General features: G+C 41.2%; 2 protein-coding genes across 2 annotated transcripts; both read left to right on the top strand.

Moving 5' to 3' along the window:
- The first annotated feature begins 1,578 nt into the window (after window positions 1-1,578).
- Window positions 1,579-7,499, top strand: LOC100691345 (N-acylethanolamine-hydrolyzing acid amidase). Its single transcript, XM_005450161.4, has 10 exons — window positions 1,579-1,810; window positions 4,927-5,091; window positions 5,198-5,321; window positions 5,418-5,508; window positions 5,587-5,672; window positions 5,759-5,931; window positions 6,035-6,097; window positions 6,178-6,244; window positions 6,337-6,365; window positions 7,421-7,499. Exons 1-10 carry the CDS (start codon window positions 1,638-1,640, stop codon window positions 7,497-7,499), a joined length of 1,050 nt encoding a protein of 349 aa, XP_005450218.1. The 5' UTR covers window positions 1,579-1,637.
- A 1,585-nt stretch (window positions 7,500-9,084) lies between these two features.
- Window positions 9,085-15,942, top strand: arl8bb (ADP-ribosylation factor-like 8Bb). The gene is made up of 7 exons (XM_003442617.5): window positions 9,085-9,321; window positions 11,665-11,745; window positions 11,902-11,975; window positions 12,108-12,201; window positions 12,638-12,705; window positions 13,333-13,403; window positions 14,028-15,942. The coding sequence occupies exons 1-7, from the start codon at window positions 9,199-9,201 to the stop codon at window positions 14,075-14,077; spliced, it is 561 nt and encodes a 186-aa protein (XP_003442665.1). The 5' UTR covers window positions 9,085-9,198; the 3' UTR covers window positions 14,078-15,942.
- Window positions 15,943-16,704: the final 762 nt, after the last annotated feature.

Raw genomic sequence — 16,704 nt, 5'->3', positions numbered from 1 at the left:
ACATGTCCAAAACCAGTCAATCCTACAGTCATTTTACATGAATGAAAATCAGTTAATAGAGGTGGGCGGATTGATACCAATCAGTATTAAAAGTGTTATTGGCAATATTGATCCTGGAGTTACTTGGTATCAGATCAATAATTGGCAGTAGCAGAAAGATTGCACCTGTTGTGGACTCCTAACCCCTTTTGTGAGTGATTATCTAACATGCCAACATGTCCTGCTGCTTTGGGCACATCTGTGATATGAAGATCACACGGTGATCAGAGAAGACTGAAGCCCAAAACTCATATTGTAGATCACATATTCTCTTCCAGATCTCTGCCACTTTTTGATTAATGGCAAATGACCCATGTAGGGTTGCTATAGTTTGATAGTAGTTTCAAGTTTATTTATTTATATAGCACTTTTAAGAACAACAGTTGTTGACAAAAGTACTGTACAATAAAATAGTCAAAGCAGAAGACATACCAAATAAAATAGAATATAGATTAAGAGAAAATAGAATCATGGAAAGAACAAGTCATCTTGATTTAAAAGCCAGAGAATAAGAGTGGGTCTTTAGATGTGTTTTGAAAGTCTCAAGTGTTGGAGAGGTCCTGATATGCAAGGGCAATGAGTACACTGCTATGGCATAATAAAGCGTTTCAACTTATAATAACAATAATATGATCTTGGTATAATATCCTTGAGTTGTTTGACAACATTAGTATAATATGTATAACCACAGTCGATCCAGATATTGATATTATCAGTACCAATGTTGGTATTAGTAGATTGATATACTTTGTTTGTATCCTCTAAGTTCAGTATGTGTACCACTGAACTGGGTCAAATACATAAAAAAAGACTACCTCAAACATCTACTATGAAAAATGTTGAAACCTTTTTGTCTTGACTGCCGCGTTTCTTTTATTTACAGCCTATATCACATTTAAACAACAGAAGCTGACTGAAAGTGTGTTAGTGAGAGGCACATTTATATTCCAGGTCTCCAAAAAAAACACAGTTTCGAGATACACAAAAAGCTAAAAGGTGTGTTTCTGTTGCTGTTTTTGCTTATGAGACTATATATAGATGACCTTTTACTGCTGACTGAAATGGCGATGTAGGAGTCTAAATTGGTTTGTCTACTCAAAACCTGAGACAAGCTGGAATCTCAGTGACCTAAGGTCAAAGCAGGGGTCAAATTTTCTGAAAATCTTGTGAATGTGATAACTCCAGAAGGGAGTCACCTAGGATTCTCAAAATGATACCACAGATGGAGTTTGAATCCTGCTGACATCCACGTCAAGGTCAGAGGTCAGCTTACTGAAAATCAACCAAATCACCACTGGGTTTACTTTTACTGTCTTCCTGTTTCTAGCTGGGAAGAATGGTAACTGCGGATGAGAGAACATTATTAGTAGTAGTAGTTGAAGGAGGAGGAGCAGCACTTAATGTATAATAGTTGTCCACTGATGTTCCAATTTTGCGATCAAGTTCCACGCCTTCGTTTTGCGGAAGCTGCTCAGTTTGCGTAAGTTCGCAGTTTCTTCCTTTTATTGTGAAAAGCTTGAAGCGGAAATGTCGTCGTTATCGTTGCCCGCCAGAGGAACGCAGAGGAGTCGGCTGTCTCCGGTGCAGACGATCGAAAGATGGAGCGGACAACGCTGCTGCTGCTTCTCGGACTCGCAGTGTCGTGCCGGGCACAGTTTGCTCCACCCACGGTGAACATCAGTCTGGATGAAGATCCAGAAGTGCGATGGATGCCTCTTGCGAAAGTCTTCGACGTAGAATACGTGAATAAAGCTGCTGCAGAGGTCATTGAGTAAGTTTGCCAGAAAAAATGCATAAAAAATGAAAAAAAAAAGGGAAAGGAAAGAAGAAGCTGACCGTACATTTAAACCACCTATTAATGTTTTTATCACCAAAAAGTGACAATTGCGAACTTTATCTTCGAAGTGGGTTTTGGGGGGTTGCTGGAGTTTGAAGGGTCACATTAAAAATGCAGCAGTTTCATCGCAGATTACAAAATCTGTGGTGTTAAATGGAGTTGGTGACGTATTGCATTAGGCTGCTCAAAGCGATTAACATGTTTGAAGTACTCGGTAATTCTACATCATTGTTTGCTTGATCTTGTGTAACGATGTGATTTAAAAGTGATCTTCACATAATATTGCTACCGGAAGAAAGCAGGGGGTCGCTGTCACGAGGTCCTCCTGGCAAGAATTTTTTTCTTGACCTTTTGTTTTCCACGGTACTATTTTTTAGGTTGTGCAATCAAAAAAGTGGTTCCCGTGTGAATCCTCGACGGTCCAACCCCTCGTAAGCCTATGCCTCCAAGCAGTTATTGTTTTAACTGACATCAAACCTCATTGGCAGGTGAACCAGACACAAGGCTTACAAGAAAAACTGGCATTTCTACACGCGGTTTTACCAACTTTTAAATTCTGTGAAATGTTAAGAGTGCATGTCAGTATTAAAAGTTGCCTCATTATGTTTTAATTTAACCTGGGGTCTGTTTAACATGAACGACTGGGAGGCATGTCTAACAAATAGTGGGAGAAAAATATGGCCGGTAACACAGATGTTATAGAGTGTTACCAGAGTGAAAGGGCAGAGCAACTAGTTGTTACTGTTTTATTACTTTATTATATGCATACAAATATTAACTTTCTTTAGTTGACTTTATCTGGCGTGTACACACCTGTAAATTTATGACTGGGTCTTGTGAAAGGCAGTTTTGTTCAAAGGGGGGGAGTGGGAGTCCTTTTTACATGAGGTGTCTTCAGGGCTGTGGTTGCTCTCACAAACACATTCACACCTACAAGTAAAGATCTGCTCGTATATTTGTCATCCATCCACTGTCAGCGCCTGCAGCAGCTCTAGTTTCCTGATAGTTTGACCGGTTGGAAATTCGAGCAGCAAGAATCCAGTTAAACTAGAAACTGCTTTTCAATTTTAGTATCATGGTCCTTTGAATTTTTTTGGATTTGTGTTTATTCTTTTTGGTTTCACTGCTGCTTTAGTGCTCTTAGCTTTTGATTATTGTCAGGAGTTTTTTGGTTTCTGTTTCGTTTTCATCGTCTTTCTGTTCATTTGGATTTTAGCTCTTGATGCATTTAGAGGTCTAGTTAATGTTTAAATCAGATTCTCGGTAATGTAACAAGATTAGTTTTCCAGCTCTGGTCTTGTGACATTACTGTCTTCCTGGGTGTGTGTTTTGTTTAAGTTTTGGTTCCTGTCACGTTTGTCTGTTCCCCCTTCTGTCTGATTTTTCTGTTAGTGATATATTAACATGTTCAGTGTGAGCCCTCTTGTTCTATGGGCTGGTTCCTGTTCTACTTTGACTTTGGCTTTCTCTTGAGCCATGTTTTGGTGTTATTTCCTGTTTGTCCAATTGTGGTTGTTACTTTCAGCTGTGTGTTTCTCCTTCAGCTTCTGTTTATCAGCCCCGGTCAGCCCTCTGGTTTTGAAAACATTTTGTTGTGTCCTTCTGGACTCTATTATCAGCTATTATCTACAGTGGCCCGGAGAGATCAAATGTACAGCAGCTTAAGAAAACACCAGCAAATAGAAAAAGGCTGTAGAAGAACAAAACACAGTGGAAGTTGAATAAGACACAAAAATGTCTCAAAAGCTCACAAAAATAAATAAATACAAAAAGAAAAGTTCACAAAAAAAATACTTGTTGTATTTATTTAATTAATTAATTTAATTTATTTGTTTAACTTTTGTTGTGTTCTGTTTTGTCTCTATAAACCTCTATTGTGTTTTATTCAACTTTCACTGTGTTTTTTTTTGCTTTTGCAGCATTTTTCTGTTGCCTGGTGTTTCTTTAATTTGCATTATGTTTGACCCCTTAGGGCCACTGTACCCAAGGTGTACCCCAGCATTTGGGTACACCTTTTAACTTAATCGTGATTTTCATACATAATACAGACTTTTATAGAGTAAACTGTAAAATTTCATTTTGCAGTCTGCTTACTACCCGTTTTTGGGGGGTCTAGATTCTTAAGACTTAGCTCTAACATGCAATGGTGTCCAGTTTCCAATGAAAATCGAAAACTTTATTGATTCGTTGACTTTATTGACTTCATCGGACTCGTGTCTCCTTCATTCGCCTGTGATCTAAAAATAGCAGCAGCTCTGAAAGCGTTCCACAGGCGTACAGAACATTAACTTGAAGGGGAGGACGGCCAAAATTTAATCAAGGATGGTTTTTGACTTCCTTACGCCACACCACTTTAAGCTACATGTAGTCGGCGTATTAGAAAGTGGGTTAGCTGTGTGAAGATACTGATGCGAGCGGTGCCTAAGCTAAGCAATGCACTGCTGTGCATGTATGTAGGGAACCACTGTTAGCCACTTAAACACAGGCTGCCTGAAAAACGCCAAGGCAGTCAGTCCAGGGGAAGCATTGCAGGCACTACACACAACTAGCTCTACAGCAGAAAAGCAGAGTATCTTCAGAGACTGACACCATCAAGCTCACACTGTGTTGCTTTGAGACACCAAAACACAAAAGATTATTGTTTTTTTATTGTGTTTTTGTTGCTTTTTTCCCAGCCGTTGTTTGAGTAGTTTCAAAGGACAACTCCCTGAAACCCTCACAGCATCGATTAAACTTAACCACCTCACTCTCTCTCATTGCTTTATCTTATTTTTGCCTTTTCTTGGAGTAATTGTAATCTTTGTTTATTTTTAAAATGGGTATATGGATGAAGGACTTTAATGGGCTTTCTGGCAGAAAAATGTTGAACTAAATGGGCGTAGTGCTGTGCAGCTGCTATAATACTGATTGCCCAGGGCACAGACAGAATAGCAGGGCTATGTATGAGCGGGTCTGGTTAATGACTGCTGTGTTGTCATGTTTATCTTCCACTACATCTTTGCTGACAGAGATAGCAGACCAGCATGCTAAATTTGCTTTCTTTTCTCCAGTTCCACGATTCCAAAATGGTTGCATCATGCAGTCAAACCTATTGTGATGGCCCTGGAAAAGTACGTTCCCCAGCCATATGCGGGGGAGATCCGCGGCCTGGCCTCACACTTGGGAGGAACGCTGTCCGATGTCATCCTGCTCAACTTTGCCTATGAAGTATCCGCGTATGTGTCATTTTTAAATCCACCTAGACATTTGTAGAGAAGCCCCACAGTGCCAAACAAAAGTTCAATCCTCTCATGCTCACTAAACAACTTCATCCACTTCCAGATTCTGCACCAGCATCGTGGCTCAGGACACAAAGGGGCACGTGTACCATGGCAGGAACCTCGATTACCCGCATCCTGTTCTGAAGAATCTGACTTTTAACGCAGTCTTCCTCAAGAATGGAAAGGTACATCATGCATTAGCACAGCTAAAGTTATTACGTGACAACTTGAATTTTTTGGACGTTAAATCTGGTTTGTGTTTTATTGACACACCATTTCAGGAGGTATACCGTGGAACTTCGTTTGCGGGCTACGTCGGCTTGTGGACGGGACAAAGCCCCAACAAGTTTACTGTCTCAGGTGACCAGCGAGGTAAGACCACACATGGCTGTGGAAAAGGTAACATCTTCATTTTTCTTCTTGTCGCCAAGCTTGTTTTTTTTTCCTAAGGAACTGAACACTGGTATAACTGGTGGAAGAACATCGTCTCTGCTTTCCTGTATAAGAGATCCCCCGTTAGTTGGCTGGTGAGGGAGGTGAGAAAAGTTAGTGTAGGGAAAAAGAAAAAAACAAACAGTTGACAATATGTGGAAGTGAAAGTATTCTTTGTGTGGCCTGACAGACACTGGAGGAAGCAGAGGACTTTCAGGATGCAGTCATGCGTCTTTCAAAAGTCCCCATCATCACCGGGGTGTATTACATAGTGGGCGGGGTGCGGGCCGGGGAAGGGGTCGTGATCACCAGAGATCGAGAGGGCCCTGCTGATATCTGGCCTCTGGATACTGTGAAGGGAGGGTAGGTGAAAAAAATAAATAAATAAAAGATCTGAGGAGGAGGATGGAAAATGATTGCATCACTCAGTAAGCATTTCAATGTGTGTTTTGGGGATTGCTTTCAGATGGTACAGAGTGGAAACAAACTTTGACCACTGGCTTCCTCCTCCTGCTAAAGATCATCGGAGGTGAGTCATGTCTCATGATGCGCACGCTTGCTGTGTTGCTGCTGCTGTTATTACACTGCTGCTGTGTGCTCATTTCTTAGAGAAGCGGCTAACAAAGCTCTAAATTCTACTGGCCAGGCGCACATCAATATGAATACACTCTATGGGGTAAGTCAACTAACCTCAACCTTGGTTCACAAAGTCACACTTCTGGTAATCGGAGACGATGTATGAGCTTATAACTCTGTCTCTTCCTCCAGGTTTTGTCCCTGAATCCAGTGTGTAATGGGTAAGAAAGACGTTATTCCTGTTTGATGCCCTTATTTATCCTCAGGCAACTCTATAAATGCTTGTGTTGCTTAGATGGGATAGTTCACTTAGTGTGTTCATCACTTTTACTTCCCCTTTTCCAACTTCAGCGGTTATGTCAGTGGGCCCTTCTTTGACATGTAGCACATACACTGTATTGCCAAACGTATTCACTCACCCATCCAAATGATTGAGTTCAGGTGTTCCAATCACGTCCATGGCCACAGGTGTATAAAATCAAACACCTAGGCATGGAGGCCGCTTCTACAAACATTTGTGAAAGAATGGGTCCCTCTCAGGAGCTCAGTGAATCCCAGTGTGGTACTGTGATAGGATGCCAGCTGTGCAACAAGTCCAGACGTGAAATTTCCTCACAATTCAAAATTCCACAGTCAACTGTTAGTGGTATTATAACAGTGTGTAAATGACTGGGAACGACAGCAGCTCAGCCATGAAGTGATAGGCCACGCATTGTTGGGATTGTGGGATCGTTGTTTAGAAGTTGGGCTCAACTCTTTAATTCCAGTGAAAGGAACTCTTCATGCTCCAACATACCAAGAGATTTTGGACGATTCCATGCGCCCAACTTTGAGGGGACAGTTTGGGGATGGCTCCTTCCTGTTACAACATGACTGTGCACACCAGCACACAAACTAATATCCATGAAGACACGGATGAGCGAGTTTGGTGTGGGAGATCTTAACTGGCCTGCACAGAGTCCCGGCCAAATCTGATAGGACACCTTTGGGTTGAATTAGAGTGGAGACTGCGAGCCAGGCCTTCTCATCCAACATCAATGTCTGACCTCTCTGACATTATATTAAACCCTATGGATTAAGAATGGGATGTCACTCAAATCCATATGTTTAAGCAGAAGAGTGAATACTTTTGTCAGTATAGTGTAGCGAGTAGATTACAGAGAAACAATCGCTGAATGAATATCTTGATGTTTATTTTTCTGCTTTTTAAAAAATAAAAGCTCACGCACTGACTCGCATTAAATAGTGACCGCTGTCTGTCCTGATATCCTCCCAGAATTACTGTTTACACGACAGTGATGAGCGCAGCAGCCCCAGAGAAATACATCACACTCCTTAGGCTGCAGGTAATTTAGTTTACACCTTAAACATTTATGCTCAATGAGGCGGTGATAATGTCAATGAAAAAAAAACGAAACAAAACATTTACTCACTTGTCTCTTCAAATCTTTTTCAAGGACTGCAACAAAACAGACTGAGCTGACAGAGGTGGAGCAGTAAAAGACGCAAAGAATCCTTTTTCTTGCGGCAGGCAGCGATCTCATGACTACTTGGAGACTCAATGAGGTGACAAGAGAATGCACCTGAGATATTCAATGACACTGTGCTAGTGCCTTTAATAAAAGAACATTTGCTGTGATTGTTTTTGCCATCTTATGCACCTTATCTTCAATAAAATGTGGCTTTATTTTAATCCATGTTTTGTTGTCCTCACTTTATAAACAAGACAAGGAGGACGCCCTGCCATTTTCACGTTGTTAACTGCCAAATGCAACAGATAATGCGATGCAGTGCGTTCATGTTGTTTGCATTGAGCTACAGAGCACACTTCGAAGCGCATGTACATGTTTGTTACTAAAATTAACATTACAGCACTGGCGAGAGGTTGCGGGTGGAGAAATCAGAGTCAGCTTTCATGTTTTGGTGACCCAAAACACACTAAAACCCTGGTGCCAGCTGGAGCAGAGACACCTATGCGCTAACCTTTATTTCAGAGAGTTGATCAAGACCTGCTAAATCCTGTGAAAAGACATGCGAAAAATAATAACTTCTGCATTTCCAAATGGTGGAATAGTGAGTCAACTGGCACACAACAAGCAAATTCACATATTTCTAGCTGAACAAAGGTTAACTCTAGCCAGAAGGCTTAAACGTTTAAGGAAACATGCACATGATTGGTCATAGGACGAAAGAGTGCGATCACAGGCACACACATATTTGTTTATTAGAAAAAGACGGAGAGGAAACTGTGTGGGAAGAGTGGGAAGGGACCTGGGCTTTTTAGATACAGCTCATGTTGAAACTCCTTTTTCTGTCAGCGTAAAGAAGTTTAACTACTCATTTAATTGATGGGATATCTTCAGTTTTTATAATATAAAAAGTATATTTTCAACAGTATGTCTCACTTTTTATTGCACGATAAAATTGTGCCTCTGTAGTAAATGAAAGAAATCTGTCAGCGTGGTTTTTTCAGTAACAAGTAAAAGTTTAAAATACAGAAATCTATTACTTAATTATTTTGGTGTAGTATGAATGCTCACTGGGAGGTCTTTATTGATAGAAATAGCTGTAAAACCTGTGAAAATACAGTTAAAATTAAAAAAATTACATCTTCCTTCATGATGATGTGATTTGAGTCTTTGCTGGGCTGATTTTGCCCCTGTTGTATGATACAGTCATAATCAGTAACTGGGGAAAGTAATGTTTTTGTAACTACTGTCAGATGTCATAAACAGAGCACGCACTTATTAGTCACAGGAACTTTGACTGTAACATGATACAAGGAAAGAGTAGCAGGAGTAAAGATCATATCGGAGCAGGAAGAGCGTCACTGTGCACCAGACCTGACAGCCTGGACAGGGTTTCTCCAGGAGATGGCAGTAGTGCACCACATAGGATGCAGACTGCCATTAAAAACCCTCAGAAGAAGAAGAGAATCACTTCTGTCGCCAGGATCACATGATATGACAAAGCAGCTAGCTGCTTCCTGTGAACACCGCTTCCCAATTTCCATCCTGACGGCCGCATAGACTTGCGACTACAGTTTCATCCGAGATGCTGGCCCTTATAAACAGGCTCTTGGACTGGTTCAGGTCCCTCTTTTGGAAAGAAGAGATGGAGCTTACTTTAGTGGGACTTCAGTACTCCGGAAAAACCACATTCGTCAATGTGATAGCGGTAAGCAGCTGACGATTGCGAAGTCGCACAGTCACAGTGCGGGCCCAGGCTGTTACCTTGGACAGGTCGCAGAAGGAGGTTTCAGTGCGTGCTGTGTATAACTTTAACTTGTCTGCATTTTTTACACCATAACATCTAAAGATAATGTGACATGGCTGCTTAGCCGGGTCGCAAAGCTACAAGTGTACCGCAGTAGCTGCAGCATTAGCTGCGGTACTCCCTGTCGTTGTTTTGCTAGCTGCGGTGACGAACTTGGTTGGTATGATATGCGCTTACGTGTGAAACGGTCATGTGAACGGAGCCGTCAGTGCTTTCGTTGCTGCCAATGTGTCAACACGAGCGGTATGTCGACAACACGGGGTGTTATTTGGTTTTGAACACAGTCTGCCTCGTCATGTTGCTAGCAGGGTGTACCGGAGGGGACGACACTTGAGTAATCATGGCTGCAGGCTGCCAGCTGCGAATACTTGCATATTCTGTCATCAAAATATTTCCTAATCTTTCAAAGTGACATCCTGTAAGCGCACAAGAGCAGTCTTCCTACTTCCTTTCGTTTGAGTTGTATTTTTATGGCTTGTTGTCATGCAGCAGGCAGCGTGGACGCTGTAAAAGTTAACCCCTCCACCCCTCAGTTTGTTGTTGTGTCTGACAGTCACAGTGACAGCTGTGGGCGGATGTGAGGTTAGTGATGATTCCACGTTTGATTGTGTCATGCCATGGTGTCATTTTTAAGAAGGGCTCGAGTCCTTTTCTGTCACACATTGATTGCATACATGACAGTTTAGACCGTTTTGCATATGTAAATCTGTAAGATAAACGGTAGACGTCTTATATATTTTCCTCGCATCTTTCTAAACGTACAAAGTTTTCACTGCTGAGTCATGACCTCAGTCGATGTAAGACTGTGTTGTACTGACCAAAACAGTTTCCCATTTAGAATTAAGGCATTTGGTGCTTTAAACCTGTGGAATGTGTGATCACGGTGCAAAAGCTGGTATCAGAAAGCGTGGTTATTACAGGAGGTATGTGAGCAGTTTACACATTTTTGTTGTTTTGGTTCTCTGTTCCTGCATGTTTAGTTTGAAATAATAAAGTACATCCAAGTGCCACGTCATAGTGTGTCAGACTTGAGGGCTTCAAAAGTATTTGGATTCTTTGATATTAAGTTAAAAGTTGCCAGGCTAAATATGTGAATATACAAAAAAAAACAAAGGATAATCAAACATCTGTCAAAGGTAGTTTGTTGGGCATAATCACCAGGACAGGTAGGTGAGGAAAGATCACATCTTGTGGATGCCTGGGACAAGAATCCTCTTCAGGATGTACACTACATAAATGTTTTTTTTTCTTTGTCAGTGGGTGAGACAAATCTTTGAGATCAGAACCTCATGGGAATCAGTACAGAATGAAACCTCATGCTAAGCATTCAAAAACACACAGATTGGGTAAAACTGTGAAACAAAGTACGTTGAAAGGCAAGTGTGAAGAAAGTGGGAGACCTTGTGAGCCAAAGCATACCCACCCCCCATTTGGCAAGCCTGATGGCGCTGTTATGGTTGCCAGGGGAACTGGCACACTGGCATTTATTGATGATTTCTCTGCTGTCAGAAGCAGCAGTGTTAATGTAGAAGCTTATAGGAGGATTTTTGTGTTTTTAGATCCCACCAGTTTCACTGGACCTCTATTAATAATTAAATGTAAAGAGGTGCAATATCCATGCCTGGCTGAGTCACTCTCCTGATCACGATGACTGGCCAAAGCGCAGACTAAACAGAGAAAGACCTTGTAGCAACCCAAAGCTGTTAGCTGCAGTGAAGGCCTGGGAGAATCACCAGGGAAGATGCACGCAGTGTGTTTGAGTCTGTGGGTTCAGATACTGGCTGCAGTACAGTTTGTCTTCATGTGAATGTGTCCATTTTTTTTTTTTTTTCTAACCTTTAGACCATTTCCATCCAATTTCATTTTCCAGTGATGCAAACCCACTCCAATTACAGCTGAAACTTCATGACTTTATTCTTTATCCATTATTGTATTTCATATTGATTGAGCTGAAACAAAACACGAAGCCGTCCGATTACTTGCGATGTGAACTTTGTGCTGACACATAGATGACACCATCTTATGATTCATGGAGTGAAAATGGCAAATGCTCAAATTCAGCTAGAAGAAAATAACCCTTGTAATTAAATTATTTCCTAATTTAATCATGCACAGAAGTGACTAGTGTGCACAGTGTTTTTCATGTGGCTTTTAGATCAGATTAAAGCATGCTGACTTCAAGAAGGAAGCATGCAGTCTTGACTAACATGAGATTGTCCTTTGTCTGCCATTTGTCTCGTGCAGTCAGGACAGTTCAGTGAAGACATGATCCCCACAGTTGGTTTCAACATGCGGAAGGTTACTAAAGGCAACGTGACAATAAAGGTAAGCTAGCAAAAATTGGCATGCAGCTGGTTGCTAAGTGTTTGCATCACAGCTGCAGATCAAAGTAAAAATGTAAATGGGACCATTTACAGAGTTTACAAATAAAATGGTGCGCTTGTGTTGCTTCTGACTCGATTTTGTGCTTTCTTGCGTCAGATATGGGACATAGGTGGACAGCCCCGCTTCAGAAGCATGTGGGAGCGCTACTGTAGAGGAGTCAATGCTATTGTGTAAGTGTGTTGCCAAAAAGGTACAGCATGTTCCCTTCGTGGCTGCATGAAAAATGTAGCAAATTGCACATTAATATTCAGAAATGCCTTGTTTCACTGAGCTCTAATTTGATTATCTCTCCTCATCCTTAGTTACATGGTGGACGCAGCAGACCGAGAGAAGATAGAAGCTTCCAGAAATGAACTGCACAACCTTTTAGACAAACCACAGCTACAAGGAATTCCAGTAAGAGACCTCTTGTTAAATTCTTCTTTTTTTTTAATATATAAAAACACCAGAAGCTTGTGATGTCACAGCAAGCACTCGATGATCAGGATCCAGTGACAGTCACAAGCAGTCATTAAACTCATAGTTAGCAATTGCAGAAAGCCATTAGTTGCAGTGACTCAGGCTTGATGATGTTACACTTGTTGGTAATATGAAACAGAGCTTGAATTATGGATGTATTTTTTTATTTTTATTTTTTATTGAGTTGACAGAGTGCGACATGCTGAATCCATAAGATTTCCTGCTTCCTCGACTCAACACTTCACACAGGCAGTTTATTTTGCCTTGACAGTAAAGATTGTGTGATGGTTGAGGCATGTGATTGAGTGAAGAGTGTGAAAATGCTGATACATTGCTGCACTAGGTATTGATCAGCCCCGTCTTTCTTTTGCAGGTGCTAGTCCTTGGTAACAAACGAGACCTACCCAATGCACTTGATGAGAAGCAGCTTATTGAAAAAATGTAAGAAATGAACTCCTGGCAAATGTTCTGTTAGTGGTGTTGCTACATAACGAGTGTCTACTTGACCAGTGTTTGATGATTCCTAATAACCCCATAGACTTTTTCTAAGATGAACATGGATTCCAAGTTTGAAAATTGAGGCCACTGCATTCTTTCTAATAGCCAGCAGGGGTCCTTGTTTGCAAAAAATATACCATGTACAGAAGTCCATGAGAAAATTTTGCTGTAACCTGAGTAAACAATTTTCTTATGAGTTTATGATCCCATCACTAGTTTCATGGAAAAAAAAAAAAAAAAAATCCACTTTCATGTAAAATTTGTAATTTATGGTCACAATTATTAACTTGTATGATAAAGTAGGGTTTGCTTTAGGGCGGGGCTTCACACTGTACATGCGTACAGTGTGCTTGGTTTCTCAGTCAGCTCATCATGGTTCAAGAAACCAAACCGCTCAGGTCGATTCTTGAACTTGGACTTGATAAGCGGATGGGTAACATTGTAGTTTGTACAGTCTATGGGATATTTGCGAATGTCAATCTGTAAGATAAGCTAGTGACTGATGCAGTGGTCACGTGTCCATGGACTACTACAATTTGAATTTCAAATTTCTCACTTTCCTCATTACAGGAATCTATCTGCCATTCAGGACCGAGAGATCTGCTGCTACTCTGTGTCCTGCAAAGAGAAAGACAACATAGGTAAGTATCCGAGGATTTGTGGAAATCATGAAATGATCATTCAGGGGTTTAAAAGAGCTTGAATCAACTTAACCTTCTTTTTCAGTCTCAGGTTAATGTCAGGCATTGTTGGCAATGCTGTGACTATTCTGCGTGAAAATGAAGCTATCTCGGCATGATCTTTAATGCAGCATAACTGAAATGAAGCTCAGTATACATGGGATGTAGGCAGTTACATAAAGTATTTAGTCTGTTGATATGGATTATGATTTGTTCTCATATTCTAACCAGGTATTATTCTACATGATAGAGAAGTATAGCATGCAGAAGTATTCTTCATAGTCATCAGTTAGGTCCTCTTTCAGCCTTCAGTGTTGATTTGGTTGATATCTTGTGGTTTCCTCTTGTCTGTCATGCTGATTAAAGTGCCGTGCAGCAGACAGTTTAAACAGCAAAACAATCTGATGTAGAAGGAATGAATACATGCATAAAGGAATAGCATTTATGATACAAAGAAATTAATAAAGTGAGCAGACCAAGAAATCCATGGTGGCCGTCATCAGTTTAAGTGTGCTGCCTAATGCTTCAAAGATGGTGTTTGCTTGGGTGTTAAAGATCTGTTGACTGTTCCTCCTCCACCCGCAGATATCACACTGCAGTGGCTCATCCAGCATTCAAAGTCACGGAGAAGCTGAAAGTGAAGCCCCGCCCTCCTCTCCCTCCCGATCGCAGCTCTGGCCTCAGCCCCACTTTACGGTCATGGGTCCTTGACAGTCAATCCCTTCCACTGCCTCTGTGATGTATTCCAGCTCTCTCCGCTCACTACTGTCGCCACGCGCACCATCCACTACACTACCATAGATGTGTAGCCTCCCCCTGTACAGCACTACCGCCACCCCAAAAACCATCTGGAGTCTTGAAAAGTTGTCTCACTACTGTGCTAGCAGGTGGATTGTTCATACCCATCATGCCTTATCATTACAGACATGATGTGGGTCTGTGTACATCATGGAGTTTTTCTTCTTTCTTTTAAATGTTGTTGCAGTATACTGTTCCCCAGCTACATTAGGATGGAGCTCCTCTAATCCCACAATCAAACATGTGCTCTGTTGCCTGTCAACATTTGGTGTTTACGTGACATTGTGCGATTGTAGTTTTTAACAGTTATTTGCCAAATGGTGATGATAATGATGATGATGGTCACTTGTGCTAAATGCCTTCAATTCCTGATAATCTCTTTAGCAATGTAGCCTGCGTTTTTATTTGCTAGTGTATGGAAGCGCTGTTCTAATAAATGACTTGAATCAAAGTTTACACATAACATAACGATCAATTGAAGGTAAGACTTTAAGTGGCTGTTGCGTTTGGGGCGAAAATCCTGAGCAAAGTTTTAAGTGCCTTCAGCTGAGAGCGTTCCCGATCAGACGGTTATTGCCCAACGCAGTTTTTGAAGCCTCTATTATAAACAAACACAAAGTACAGACACAGCAGAAATCCCTTGATTACACTTAACGCCGCCTCTCGACAATCCCATTCTGTTTTGTAATCACATAAACGCATTACGGCGTCTGAGAAAAAGGCAGTACCGGGCTAACGCTGAGGAATGAAGTAATGAATGAGTGACGGGCGAGTGAGAGAATGTTACATTTTGTTTGGTTGCTGGGTACTTTGAAGCCTGCAGGCTGTGAATTCTTATGTAGCTTTTTGAAGCGTAACTTTTGCTTGCAGTTCTCAGGTCGTTCTCAGTCTGAGCGCAGCATGGGCGTGCCCGAGTCTGTGTGTCCATAATCTTCTTGTTTGAATTGGATAAGTGGAAGGCAGTGTTAGTCGTGATGATGGAGCATACTGAGAACAGAGGGCAGTCCATGAGTTCAGTGTTGAATGCTTGATGTCATCCATTCTTTGTGATACTCTTATCTGAGTCCTGATGTCGGATTTTTTTTTTTCTTTTTTCTTTTCTTGTTCTTGTGAAAGCCTTAGCAGTCCAAGGACAGCACTGTGTCCTCAGAAAACGACATATTGATTGACGGGCAGTTTCCTTGCAGCGAAAAGACAATGACACCCCCGGCCCTCCCAAAAAAGTATGACCACTGTATACTATTAATCCACCCCCTGCTTGGCCAGTACATCACTATGAAATGGTTTTCTATGCCCCCCTTCCCCCCAGGTTAAAGTGACCTATTCCTTCTACTCCCATATTTGTATGTAGGCCTGCCCGGCTCGTGTATTTCACTGCAAAGTCCATCATGCTCCGTCGTCTCACATGGTTGTTCAGCGTCTGTTGGAAATCGTCGTAATCATAGATGTCGATTGTTGGGACCACAGCAGCGGTGAGGGGCTGTATAATCTGGTGACTGTATGGGAAATTTGGGGAAAGCTTTTGTTAACTGTGTAATAATCTAGCCTATTTGCAATTTGTATGTGCATGTGCTCAACTTATTCACATTCAACTGCAGACTTTGTAAATAAGAAGTTGGCGTTTTTATTCCAACAAATGCTCTGTAGATGTCATGCATTCTTTCCCTGTGATTGCTAATAAATTTGTTTTTATTTTTAAGGATTTCAAGTGTGACATCACTTATTTTGTGTGTGTGTGTGTGTGTGTGTGTGTGGATTGTCTATAAATGTTTTGCCACTAGATGGAAGCAGAGGACTTTGCAAAGCTGGAGGTTTAGTGTTTCTTAAACACTCCCAGGTTTTATCAGAGGGTTTGTTCTGCTGCATTGTCCTGCGGCTTTCCTCTGCCCTGGGACTCTGGAGTAAACTCTTAACTCAAAGGTTATTACTTTGAGTGGTCCATAGCACTAGAAATGTATATTTATTATTGGCAGACATTTAGAATGAGACAAAGTGTATGTGATCACAATAATCATGCCATATTTTTCATGTATTTTTCATCTTTCATTCAGTTAAATTTGATTTTATTTACATAGCACTAAATCACAACAACAGTCACCTCAAAGATATTTATATATTAAGGTAAAGACCCTACAGTAATAGAGAGGAAACCCCAACAATCAGCTGCCCCGAATGAGCAAGAAATGGGCGATGGTGGGAAGGAAAAACTCCCTTTTAATAGGAAGGAACCCCCAGCAGAACCAGGCTCAGGGAGGAGTGGCCATCTGCCATCTGGCTGGAGGAGAGGAGACCCTGTGGAAGAGAGCAAGACATTAATAATGACTAATTAAATGTAGAGAGATGTATAAACATATAGTGAGTAAAGAAACACTCAGGGCTGGTGGCTTCCCATGATGCACTAACTATAAGTTTTATCAAAACAAAGTTTTAAGCGTAATCTTAAAAGTAGAGAAGATTTGGGAGC

This window comes from Oreochromis niloticus, linkage group LG5 (genome assembly GCF_001858045.2).
Source record: "Oreochromis niloticus isolate F11D_XX linkage group LG5, O_niloticus_UMD_NMBU, whole genome shotgun sequence".
Lineage (NCBI taxonomy): Eukaryota > Metazoa > Chordata > Actinopteri > Cichliformes > Cichlidae > Oreochromis > Oreochromis niloticus.
The sequence above is the reverse complement of the archived record's forward strand: the minus strand, read 5'-3'. Positions and strand labels throughout refer to the sequence as shown.

Bases quoted from the DNA above. Each gene is read 5' to 3' on its own strand.
- arl8bb (XM_003442617.5), top strand. From the start codon at position 9,199: ATGCTGGCCCTTATAAACAGGCTCTTGGACTGGTTCAGGTCCCTCTTT. The intron at 9,322-11,664 runs GTAAGCAGCTGA...TGTCTCGTGCAG, and splicing joins CATTCGTCAATGTGATAGCG to TCAGGACAGTTCAGTGAAGA. The intron at 12,706-13,332 runs GTAAGAAATGAA...TCCTCATTACAG, and splicing joins AAGCAGCTTATTGAAAAAAT to GAATCTATCTGCCATTCAGG.
- LOC100691345 (XM_005450161.4), top strand. From the start codon at position 1,638: ATGGAGCGGACAACGCTGCTGCTGCTTCTCGGACTCGCAGTGTCGTGC. The intron at 6,245-6,336 runs GTAAGTCAACTA...CTCTTCCTCCAG, and splicing joins ATATGAATACACTCTATGGG to GTTTTGTCCCTGAATCCAGT. The intron at 6,366-7,420 runs GTAAGAAAGACG...ATATCCTCCCAG, and splicing joins CTGAATCCAGTGTGTAATGG to AATTACTGTTTACACGACAG.